At 44.3% G+C, this 12,240-nt stretch overlaps 1 protein-coding gene across 1 annotated transcript in view; it reads right to left on the bottom strand.

The window, feature by feature from the left end:
- Positions 1 to 12,240, bottom strand: part of RAP1GAP2 (RAP1 GTPase activating protein 2) — a 314,933-nt gene that overhangs the window by 54,523 nt on the left and 248,170 nt on the right. The window contains exons 6-7 of the mRNA XM_070945523.1: positions 11,010 to 11,042; positions 5,931 to 6,140 (exon numbers count right to left, since the gene is read on the bottom strand). Of these exons, the coding sequence (XP_070801624.1) occupies positions 5,931 to 6,140; positions 11,010 to 11,042 (243 nt within the window). The remainder of the gene's footprint in view (positions 1 to 5,930; positions 6,141 to 11,009; positions 11,043 to 12,240) is intronic.

The following is a 12,240-nucleotide window of genomic DNA, read 5'->3' as shown; positions in this document are numbered from 1 at the left end:
CTCCTTAGTTCTAGGTTGCTCCTCTCCTTGATTAGTTTTCATCCCTTGTTTCTTGTCCTGCCTTCAGATGCTTTAATTCTTCCTTCTTTCCTCACTCTCTCCTATCTCCCTTCTTCCTCTTCTTTTTCTTTCCTTCCTCTTTTTTTCTTTTCCTTCTTCACATATGCTCGAATTTTTCTCTCTGCTCCCTGACACCAACCTAGATACATTTTCATCCGTTCCCTTTCAATTTAGAAAGATTTTGGGTTCTCTTCAGAGCATCGGCCTCTTTCAATGATTTTCCAGCAAGACAGAAATGGGGCCAGAGTTGTTATTTTTCTTTTAATAGCTGCATAGCGCTGACTTGTATGGACCTCCTGAGATGTGGATCCAGGATCTACCCCTCTCAGATCCATCCCAAAGAAAACAGGAGAACTAAGCTGGGCAACACAGAGAATATTTAATATTTAACCCAGCATTCTGTGTCACACAGGAACTGACCTACCCAAGAAAGATGAAATAAAGTCTAGCATAACCCACATACTGTATATAACAGCCATGCTGCCTATGAGACAGAAACCATCTTCTCTAAACTGGTAGCAATTCTGTTGTGGCCCGTCAGCAGAGCTGGCAGCAGATTCGGACAGTGAGGAGGCTGGGGAGGAACATGGGCCAGTCCTGGAATCTGGGGAAGGGTCTGATGAGGGCTCTACGTCGGAGGCAGAAAGGGGGCCAGGTCCATATGACAGTTATCAGCTGCCTTCTGAGTCAGACATCAGAGAGGAAGACAAACAGCTGGAGCCTGTTCCCAGTGTGCGCATGCACAGAGTTGCCAGAGGAAGGGAACAGCTAAGGAACAAGGGTTGACTTGGGAGTAAGGCCACAGGTGGACAATGAATGGTCCCTCCCATAGGGAATAAAGAGGAGCAAAAGGGGAGGGGAGTTTTCAGGAGACAATTAGTTCGCTTAATTGGTTCGTGACTCTCCAAGACTCCTTGCCAAGTTTTGAAGATATGGGCCTGGCAGCTCTCCAAGCCAGGTAAGGTTTGTGACTGTAAATCCTCCCTTGAAAGACTTTGCTGGATGTGAATGAGAAGAATTCACAGTAATTTAATAAAAAGGGTTTTTTGTCAGGACAAGGAGTCTGCTTCGTGGTTTGGGGAAGCCTAAGTCAGAACAAATTCTTTTTTTACACCAGATACATTGGTGGCCATCACCACATTTGGTGGCCTTGAATGCCACTGTCGAACAAAGAGGCGGGCAATTAATTTTTCCGAAGGGGTCACATCAGAAACTGGGACTGTTGTGGAGGGCCCAACCAATAGGGCTCTGAAGGTAGGTAGGCATGCAAGCCTGCACATACATAAATTGGGGGAAAAAACTAAGTAGCAGTCTCCTTCAAAATAAAAGCAATTCATTTGGGCTGGATAGGAACAGCCAAAGGGCCAGATGTGGCTCGGAGGTCATAAAATGCCCAGCTCTGGTTTAACACTCGGTTGAAATTTCATTTCCCTCCTCCTACAAGTTTCTCTGCCCCTCCCCCAAATTTCCTTTGATTAATGCTCTTTCTATTTCTCCCCTCTTCCTAGTTATGTACTTTGAGTAACAATGCATTGAATATGTTTCCTAGCTGGGAAATAAAATATTTCCAAAAAACCAACCCAGCTCAGAGAGCACCAGGGCTCTGCAGCTCAACCCTGAAGTATCTCTCTATTGTCTTCTCTAGGTGTGTAGTAATGTGAGGCTTCCCACATTAAAGTTGAATGGATGACCTTGAATAATTTTTAATGGATGACCTTCAATTTTGGTACTATGAGAGTGAGTGGGTGGAAAACTCTCTATAGTAGCTGCAGTTTCCAGACTGAGCAGTTTTACATAATTCTTTCAGATCTTGCCTGAAACGGAAAAATCCCAGATGCCACAAGTCTTTCCTTGTGGATAAGGAGTCCCTGCGGATTTTACTCCATCAGCCATTGCTGGCTCTGGGAGCAGCAACTCCATTTCAACGCCACTGAGCCAGCGCTGTCCAAAGACATTTCCGTGGTCATATGGCCAGCATGACGTCATGGAGTACTGTTACTTTCCACCACAGTGGTACCTATTTATCTACTCACATTTGCATGCTTCCAAATTGCTAGGTTGGCAGGAGCTGAGGAGAGGACGGGAGCTCTTCCCGTCTCGTGACCCTCGGGTCTTGAACCTTGGCTGCCGACTTTCCAGTCAAACAAACTGAGCATCTTAACTGCCGAGACGCCACGCCGCCTCTTGTAGAAGAGCTAGTCTATTCCTCCACTATCTGCATCTTTTCTATCTTTCCAATATACACTTAAGGTACAGGGACCAGAACTGTGTACAAATTAACTGTTGATGATTAAAATTTCAGAGCCGTGGTTAGAATGCAGTATTGTAGGGTAACTCTGCCCACTGCCAGGAGTTTGATCCTGACTGGTTCGTGGCTGACTCAGCCCTCCATCTTTCTGAGGTCGATAAAATGAGGACCCAGATTATTGGGGAAAATACGCTGACTCTGTAAACTGCTTAGAGACGGCTGTAAAACACTATGAAACGATATATACCGTATTTTTCGGAGTATAAGACGCACTTTTTTCCCTCCTAAAAGAGGCTGAAATTTTGGGTGCGTCTTATTTATTTATTTATTTATTTATTTATTTATTTATTTATTTATTTATTTATTTATTTATTTATTTTGTTGCATTTCTATGCCGCCCAACTCCCAAGGGACTCTGGGCGGCTTACAACAAAGAATAGAACAATGCAAACAATGTGAATTATACTCTGAATGTAGCCTTTTCAAAGCTATTTTTCAGCCCTAATGAGGCGCTAGCGATCTCCGTGCTAAGCTTTTTTTCAGTGAAGCAATTGTGCTTTGCCTGCTCCCTCCGACTCTCAGCTGTGAAGCTTTTTTTCAGCCCTAACGAGGCGCTAGCGAGTGAAGAGATCTCTGTGGTTTGCCTGCTTTTCTCATTGCTTCTCTCTCCAAAGATCAGTTGTCCTTTAGAAGCTGTTTTTTATCTCCAAGCAGGTGATAAAAAACAGCAAACTAATGTGCTGAAGCTGACCAGACGAAAGGCGCTAGCCGGATGGATACCTGGTAGGCAGATTTTATTTTCCTCCCCAAAAACTAAGCTGCGTCTTATACTCCGGTGCATATTATACTCCGAAAAATACCGCACATCTAAGAGCTAAGTGCTATTGCAGTTATAATGGTTACCAAGCTTTTTTAGAACAAGAGAACAGTTTTATCCAGAATCTGGAAGCTGGGTGGGTTGTTGTTGTTTTTAGGTATTCAGTAATATCAGCCCTTCAAGGTAGTCCAGAGAAAATGCCAAAACCATGAATACTAACATTACCTTCTTCATAAATTTTTTAACAGCTAAAGACTGATTTAATCAGATTCTGGACAAGAATGAACTACAGGTAGACTTACATCAGTTCATTTAGTGACCGTTCAAAGTTACAACAGCACTGAAAAAAAGTGACTTATGATCATTTTTCACACTTAAGACCGTTGCAGCATCCCTTTGGTCACGTGATCAAAATTCAGACGCTGGGCAACTGACTCATATTTATGACCGTTGCACAGTGGTGAAATGTAAAATTTGTTACTACCGGTTCTGTGGGTGTGGCTTGGTGGTGGTGGTGGGGGTAATGTGACTGGGTGGGCATGGCCAACTTTTTTTTTTTTTTACTTTTAAAACCATTTTTTATACAACCTGAAGAGGTTGTTAAAAAAAATGCTTTTAAAAGCCTCTGATAATCAGGCAACTCAGCTAGGATCATCAGAGGCTTTTAAAAGCATTTTTTCTACAACCTCTTTGGCCGAATACTTTTAAAAGCATTTTTTCGGCCAAAGAGGTTGTAGAAAAAATGCTTTAAAATTTTTTTTTAAAGCCTCTGATGATTACGCGGCTCAGCTGGGCACGGGGGAGGGGGGGCAGGGATTTTTGCTACCGGTTCTCCAAACCATCCGCCGCCATCGCTACCGGATTGGGCGATCCAGTCCGAACCGGGAGCACTTCACCCCTGCCATTGTAGTGTCCTGAGTCATGTGATCACCTTTTGCAACCTTCTGACAAGAATCTGGGAAACCAAATTCACTTAACAACGGTGTTACTAACTTAACAACTGCAGTGATTCACTTAACGAATATGGCAAGAAAGGTCATAGAATGGGGCAAAAGTCATTAACCAATGTCTCAGCAACAGAAATTTTAGGCTCGATTGTGGTCGTAAATTGAGAACTACCTGTATTTGTCTGTGTTAAAAAAATCTTGGTAACCATCATAAATCAGATTTTAATCATTAACTGATTACCTACATCGCAAAGGGGTTGATGGGTATGTCAACCTTGAAGCTGACCTGACTGAAGCCATTTTTGGCCGCTTCAATGTTGCCACATTGGAGCTGAGGGATAGGGAGGGGGGGGGGAATTGAGATACAAGGGAATCTGTAGTCAAAACAACCTAATTTGCTTTTGAGAACCAAGGACATTCTCACACCTGGTGAGGAAGGAAGGTGGAGTGATGCTCCCCGGCTGCCAGTCCACACTGTGATTGGAATATGTGACTGATTGTTTTGAGAAAGTAGAAAAACTTTTACTTTTAATTAGGTGAAAACCACAGGAGACTTTAAAGTCGGTTTTCACCAGTTATGTGCCAATATGATAATTTCAATAAAAGTATTCTTTGAGGAATCTACCTGCCTTGGAATTTTGCTTGCTATGGATTTATTACTTGGGACCCTGACAGGATAAGTGTAGGTTGCAAATGGTCACAGACAGGTTGATGCATACACACCCAAACCCCAACTGAGTATTGTATGGATGTGTATATCCTTTTTCCTGATTGGTTGATCCAACTTCCGGTTTTGTACTTTGCTGTTTGAGTGTACCCCTATCTAAAACGTTATATTTGCAGAAATATAAATGCAATTCCTTTGCAACCATCCCCAAATGATACCGTGTTTCCCCGAAAATATGACCCACCCTGAAAAGACAGCCTATCATGTTTTTGAATGCATGCATTAAAATTAAGCCCTAGCCCTAAAATTAGCCCTAATTAAGACCCCACCCACCCCGGGGTGCAGAAGGTGGGGCAAGGTACACAGGTAAAAATTAAGCTAGGCTGGGGATAGGGTGGTGGAGCTACCCTACTTACTAGGCCTTGCACATCCCGACACCTGCCTTGCCTTGCAGGCCCACTTCTCCTGGGGCCACTTGCCGCCGCTTGCATGCGTCGCCCCCGGCCTCCATTTCACCGTCAGAGCCTTCTGGAAAGCTCTCTGCAGCTAAGAAACGGGCTCTGGATCCACGCAGCACTCCCTGGCTTCCATTTTGCCTTCATATGCCCTCCGGAAAGCCCTGTGTAGCCGATAAAAGAGCTCTGGATCAATCCAGAGCTTTGTTATTGGCTGCAGAGGGCTTTCCGGAAGGCTTCTGAAGGCGAAACGGAAGCTAGGGGGTGCCGTGCGTGTCAATCCGGAGTCTGTATCTCAGCTGCAGAGTGCTTTCCGGAAGGCTCCGATGGCGAAAAGGAGGCCGGTGGGCGATGGGCGATGTGCGCGTGAATCTGGACCTTGTTTCTTGGCTGCAGAGAGCTTTCCGGAAGGATCTGATGGCAAAATGGAGGCCTGGGGGCGATGCGCATGAGCAGTGGCAAGCAGCCACAGAAGTGGGCCGGCAGCGGGCTCCTTCTGGGCTAGACTGTCGGTGCTGCCACTGCGAGGTGAGTCAATAATCAGACCCATCCAAAATGAAGCCCTAGCTGTTTTTTTCAGGGGGTCAAAAGAAAATAAGATCCAGTCATCTTTTCGGGGAAACATAGGTAAATGCAAACATTCCCTGACATGCAAATGCTGGAGATGTTTGCTCGACCCTTTTAAGTTCCGCGTAACCATGTGTGTAATGGAGCACACGCCTCCTTTCCCACTAACCTTTCCTAAGAAATGTTTCCGATATGCCTTGGCTTCACCTTTGCACTCCAATTTGTAGCCGTAAGTGCTGGGGCTGAGCGGCTCCTCCTCTTCGTCACAGATGCTGCTTTCAGATGAAGTGGGGGTGCTGAGGTTCTCGGGGTCTTCGATCCAGTAGCCCCCAAATTGAGGCAAGATGATTAAGGGGTAGGGACTCCCTTTTTCTAAAAACTGTTTGGAGTGGGGAAAGGAATTGTTATCAATTGCCACTCAGGGGTGAAATCTACTTACCTTCCCTACCGGTTCGGAAGTGTGTGCGCCGCCATCGTCAGGTCTGATTTTTGACCCTCTGCGCATGCACAGAAGGTAAAAAATGGGGTGTAATACATCCAGGCGGGTTGGCAGAGCCTCGCACTAACTCCACTACCAGTTCACCAAATTACACACCATCGCTGCTACCAGTTTGCGCAATCCGGACAGAACTGGCAGGATTTCACCACTGTTGCCACTTTGGGAGAACATCTTAGCTTGTCATGGCTGCCTTGGCCTGAAGCATGAGACCACTGAACGAGATGTAAATGTAACAAGATGTTGATTCCATAAATCAGTATTTCTCAACTGTGCCAACTTTCAGCTGTGAGGATTTCAATTCCCAGAGTTTAGCTTAGTTGGCTGGGGAATTCTGGGAGTTGAAGTCCACCTATCTGAACATTCTCAAGACTGAGAAACACTCCCGTAAATATTTCAGGGCAGATTCAATTCTCAGGCTTGTGTGTAAATATGGACCCAGAAGAAAAGGTTCAACTCCATTTCCAGGTCTTGTTATGGTGCAGATGTTCAACTCCAACCTATTCTATAAAGGAAGTCACATTAAAATGCTACCTGACATGTTTTACACTCTCGACCCAACCCCACCTGGTAAAACAAAAAGAAAACACTCAAATGCAACCCAATTCTATGTTGCAATCACATTCTCAAAATGTGAATCAAAGGATTTAACAAAAGACTTCCGAGTATGAAGTTAAGTATGGAGAAAAGGTAGGGCTAGATATAAATCTCCAGCGTTCATCAGTTTCCAGTCTCTGGATTGATGAATTAAAACTTCTTTGTGTAAGTACAGACGGCGAAGATATTTATTTTTTGCTTGTACGTCTCTGATTATTGGAAGCCACAAAGAGAACACATTGAAATATATTTAGAGGGTGTGGTGTTGAAGAATAGTTGTCTTAAAATCCAATCTGAGTCTATCACTGGGACCAAAGGTTTCTTCTTTCAATATTTTGGACTGGTGCTGGAGCCCATCATCAGGGAACTTCTCTCTCTCTTCAGAATATGTGCACTGGGCTGTTCTACTGGTTGCATTTTAACAGATTAACAGAGTTGGAAGAGACCTTGTAGGTTATCTGGTCCAACCCCCGCCCAGGCAGGAAACCCTACACTACTTCAGACAAATGGTTATCCAATCTCTTCTTAAAAACTTCCAGAGTTGGAGCATTTACAACTTCTGGAGGCAAGTTGTTCCACTGATCAATTGTTCTAACTGTCAGGAATTTCTCCTTATTTCCAGGTTGAATCTCTCCTTGTTCAGTTTCCATCCATTATTTCTTGTCTGACCTTCAGGTGCTTTGGAGAATAGCTTGACCCCGTCCTCTCTGACAGCCTCTCAAATATTGGAACACTGCTATCATGTCTCCCCTGGTCCTCCTCTTCACTAGACTAGCCATGCCCAGTTCCAGCAACCATTCTTTGTATGTTTTAGTCTCCAGTCCCCTAATCATCTTGGTTGCTCTTCTCTGCACTTTTTCTAGAGTCTCAACATCTTTTTATAGTGTGGTGACCAAAACTGGATGCAGTATTCTAGGTGTCGTCTTACTAAGGCTTTACAGAATAGTCAGTGGTGGGATTCAGCCGGTTCTGTCCGGTTTGGGTGACTGTGGGAGGCTCCACCCTCCTGCCTGGATGTAATGCGTGAGCAAAGAGTATGGTCTTTGAAGGCCGTGCACATGCGCAGAGGTGCCGCATGCGTTCACATTTGCGAACCGGTAGGGAAGGTAAATGAATCCCACCTCTGAGAGTAGTATTCGTACCTTACTTGATCTTGATTATATCCCTCTTAGGATTGCATTGGCTTTTTTGGCTGCCGCCGCACACTGCTGGCTCATATTTAACTGGTTGTCCACTAGGATGCCAAGATCCCTCTCACAGTTCCTGCTATTAAGCCTGGTTTCACCCAGTCTATATGTGTACTTTTGGTTTTTCTTGCCTAACCATATTTATATGGTTCCTGGTTGTATGTAGCTTTTAGTTGTTAATTAGGGTGTTGATGGCTGGCTATTATTAAGTCATTAATTGTTGTTTCCTTAATTGTTGTTTCCTTATGCTGTCACATCCCTCAGTTCCTAAGTACCTGTCCACCTGGCTATGAGATACTTAAGAACTGATGATGCAGCAGCACAAGGAAACAATAACTAAAGACTTAATAGCCAGCCAACAACTCCCTAATTAACAACTAAAAGCTACACTCAACCAAGAAATACATGTAAATACAATCTGTAGAACAGCCTAGTGCACACGTTCTGGAGAGAGAGAAATTCTTGATGATCGTCTCCAGCACAAAGCATGAAAGCTTGAAAGAATAAACCTTTGTTTGGTCCAGTGGTGAAATCCAATTTTTTTTTACTACCGGTTCTGTGGGCATGGCTTGGTGGGTGTGGTGTGGCTTGGTGGGCATGGCAGGGGAAGGATACTGCAAAATCCCCATTCCCTCCCCACTCTTGGGGGAAGGATATTGCAAAATCCCCATTCCCTCCCCACTCCTGAGGGAAGGATATTGCAAAATCTCCATTCCCACCCCACTCTGGGGCCAGCCAGAGTTGGTATTTGCCGGTTCTCTGAACTACTCAAAATTTTTGCTAACAGTTCTCCAGAACCTGTCAGAACCTGATGGATTTCACCCCTGGTTTGGTCCCAGTGACCAACTCAGATTGGATTCTAAGTAGTGGTGGGATTCAAATAATTTAACAACCGGTTCTCTGCCCTAATGACCAGCTGGGTAGGTGTGGCTTGGTGGTCATATGACTGTGTGGGCATGGCCAACTCAACATCACTCACGTGGATGGGCGCTTCGCCTTAGCTGTTACAATGTAATAAGGGTTAACCAGAGAGGCAGTTTCTGTAAGCAGGGTGATAAAGCTTAGGCTAGAAACAACACCAGAATGTTTCAGTTCCTTACAGGATTAGCCCTGTAAAGTGGAATAGAAACAAAATAAGATTTCTTCCAACAACCCGTTCTCCGAACTGCTTAGAAAGTTAACAACCGGTTCTCCCAAATAGGTGCGAACTGGCTGAATCCCACCACTGCAACTATTCGGCAACTATTTGTTAACATTTCACCTTCTAAATATGTTTCAATGTGTTCTCATTGTGAGTCCCATTAATCAGAGAGGTACCATACAAGCAAAAAAAAAAAAAAATGTGCTTGGCAACAGGTTGGGGATATCCAGAATAAATATCTTTGCAGTCTGCACCTTTGGTCCCAGTGACAATCCAGATTGGATCCTGCAACATTATCCTGGGACACTTATATTTGCTTTCATTTGCAATAGTTGCCTTAGTTCATTAAAGCATTCTTAACATTCTTTAATGTTTATTCTTAGCATTCTTAACCCTGTAGCCTTTTCAGTTGAAGGTGTTGTGGGAAGCCCCCACCCCTCCTAGAAGAATAAAATATTTTGGAAAATATTAAAAAGGCAAAATATTATATTTCCTTAAAGGAGAAATGGAGAAACATGCTCTTAAAGGCAGAAAGCAGCCCCCCAAGTCTTTCTTAATAGCCCACAGCAGATGCCAGCACTTAAGAGATAAAGAGCTTATTGAAAGAAGAAGACAAGTATCTAGATAGCTCTATTCATAAGCAAAGGAAATGCTATAGGCAGAAATCCATTCAAGAGAGGATATTTCAAAACTCTTTAGCAGAATGATAGGATTAGAAAGCAGCCCCTCACCCAAGATCCAACACAGGACGAAAGCCATTAGCCACAATAGGAATTGTCCAACACCCTTTCAGAACACAAGCCCCTTCCTTGCACACATACCCTCAGAGCAGTCCAAACTTCAAAGCCACAGAAACCTGGGAGCTCAGATAAACAATAAGACAGAGGTTGACCAGATTAGCTCAAACAAGCACCTAGGATTTGCATTTCCTCTTTTGCCTATAGAGCCAGCTATGACCCCTGCATGACCCCATAGGAATCTGACAACGGTCAATAGAATATTCAAGGACATGTTCTGGCACAGGACCAGGAAGCTCAAATACAAAGCCCAAAGAAGGTATAAACCCCACCACCACCACCACCACTCACAACTCCGTTTTCTTCAGCTGACCCAGAACTGTCTTTGTGGTTCTGTTCAATAAACCATCTTTCCAATCAGCCTCCATGTTTCCAGTGTCTTTCTCCCAGCTTGGAACTGAACAAGTGGTGAAATGCTACCGGTTCGCACCGGTTCGGGAATACCGGTAGTGGCAGCAGGGCATGGTTCGGTGAACCGGTAGTGGCGGCAGCGTGAGGCTCCGCCCACCCACCCGGACGTCATTAGTTTCTGGTTTTAACCAGGAACTAACCTGTTTTTGACCCTCTGTACATGCGTAGAAGGCTTTCTGCATGCACAGAGGGTCCAAAATTGCACGATGGCACATGCACTTCTGAACCGGTAGGGAAGGTAAGTAGATTTCACCCCTGAACTGAACCAGATGGATTTTCCTTCCAACAGTGTCTTCCAATTTATTCAAAACCAAGTTATACATATTCTGGCAGAGCATCAGAAGCTGGGGTAGGGGGTAAGGCGGGGGACTCAAAAAAGGCAAGAGTAGCCCCAAATGTGTGGCCGAAGCTGCTTCCTTTTGTCGCATTAAAAAAAGCAGCACACGTAGAAAAGGTGCGGCGTTTCAATCGCAAGGTTCTTATCTTGAGATTTTTGGATCCCCACTTAAAGGTGACTTCAGCGTGAAAATAGCTCGCCAGGTCAGACTTTTTAAACTTTTCAGTGACTTCCTTTTAGTAATCTTTCTAATGGTTCCCCCCCCTCCCTTCAAGTACATACCTCATCAATGCTGGGATAGGGGATATAGTCCTCCTGGAAGATAATAATAAAACACACACACACACAAGAAAATGTCACTCTGAGTTCTATTTCAAACACCATTTAAGGTAACAAAAAGCAGCTTTGTTTCTTTTGGAAATATAACTGATATTGCTTTTGAAAGATTCAATTTCTTTAAAAGTGAAATCAGGACATGCTTGATAGCTTCTTTCCTTCCACTTTGTCTTTTTGCTCAATCACTTCTCTCTCCCTTTCTCTTTCTCTCTTTCCTCCTCTCTCTCTGTCTCTCTGTGTCTCTCTGTCTCTCTCTCCCTCTCTCCCTTCCTTTCTCTCTGTCTCTCCCTCTCCCTCTGTCTCTGTCTCTCTCTCCCTCCCTCCCTCTCTCTCCCTCCTCTTCCCTCCCTCTCTCGCTGTCTCTCTGTCTCTCCCTTCCCCTCCCTCTCTCTGACTCTGTGTCTCTGTGTCTCTGTGTGTGTCTCTCTCTGTCTCTCTTTGTCTCTCCCTCCCTTCCTCCTCTGTCTCTCCCCCTTTCCCCCCTCTGTCTCCCTTCCTCTCCCTCCCTCTCTCTCTGTCTCTCTCTGCCTCTCCTTCCCTCCCTCCCTCCCTCCCTCTGTCTCTCTTCATTCTCTCTGGATTTTCCACATACTATTTCTTTTCTAATTTTTCCTGTCTTTCCAAACAGCAGTTTTTCCTGTCTTTCTAGCAGGAAAAGACAGAGTTGTCCACCAGTGCTAGGCCTCCTATATGCATAACAGAGAGCCAACCCAATATATAAAGAAAACAAAGCATTAAAAAGGGGGAAATATATATATATATAGGCTTATGACACAAAGCTGGCTTAGAGGCATAATTCAGTTCTTATTTAATTTATCACTGGTATTTCAGTCAATGCCCTAGTTTCAATATAAATTATGATCGCCACTGAGACCAGAATGGCTAAACAAGGTGGTGATTAATGAAATTGTGCCCGATTTTACCACCTTGTTTGCCATGGTTGTTAAGCGAATCATTGCAGCTGTTAAGTGAAACAGTTGTTTAGAGAATCTGGCTTCCCGTATTAATTCTGCTTGTTGGAAGCCTGCTGGAAGGTCTCAAACCACATGACCCCAAGACACTGCAACCATCATAAATACATCTGGTGCTAAGCACACAATTTTTGATCACATAACTGTGAGGATGCTGCAATCATAAGTGAGAGGACTGGCAATCAGTGGCTTTTTTTCAGTACCAT

Source organism: Pituophis catenifer, unplaced genomic scaffold (genome assembly GCF_029215685.1).
Source record: "Pituophis catenifer annectens isolate HBS135680 unplaced genomic scaffold, rPitCat1.0.hap2 SCAF_1, whole genome shotgun sequence".
Classification (NCBI taxonomy): Eukaryota; Metazoa; Chordata; class Lepidosauria; order Squamata; family Colubridae; genus Pituophis; species Pituophis catenifer.
Note: the sequence above shows the minus strand (reverse complement) of the source record. Positions and strands in the feature narration are given on the sequence as shown.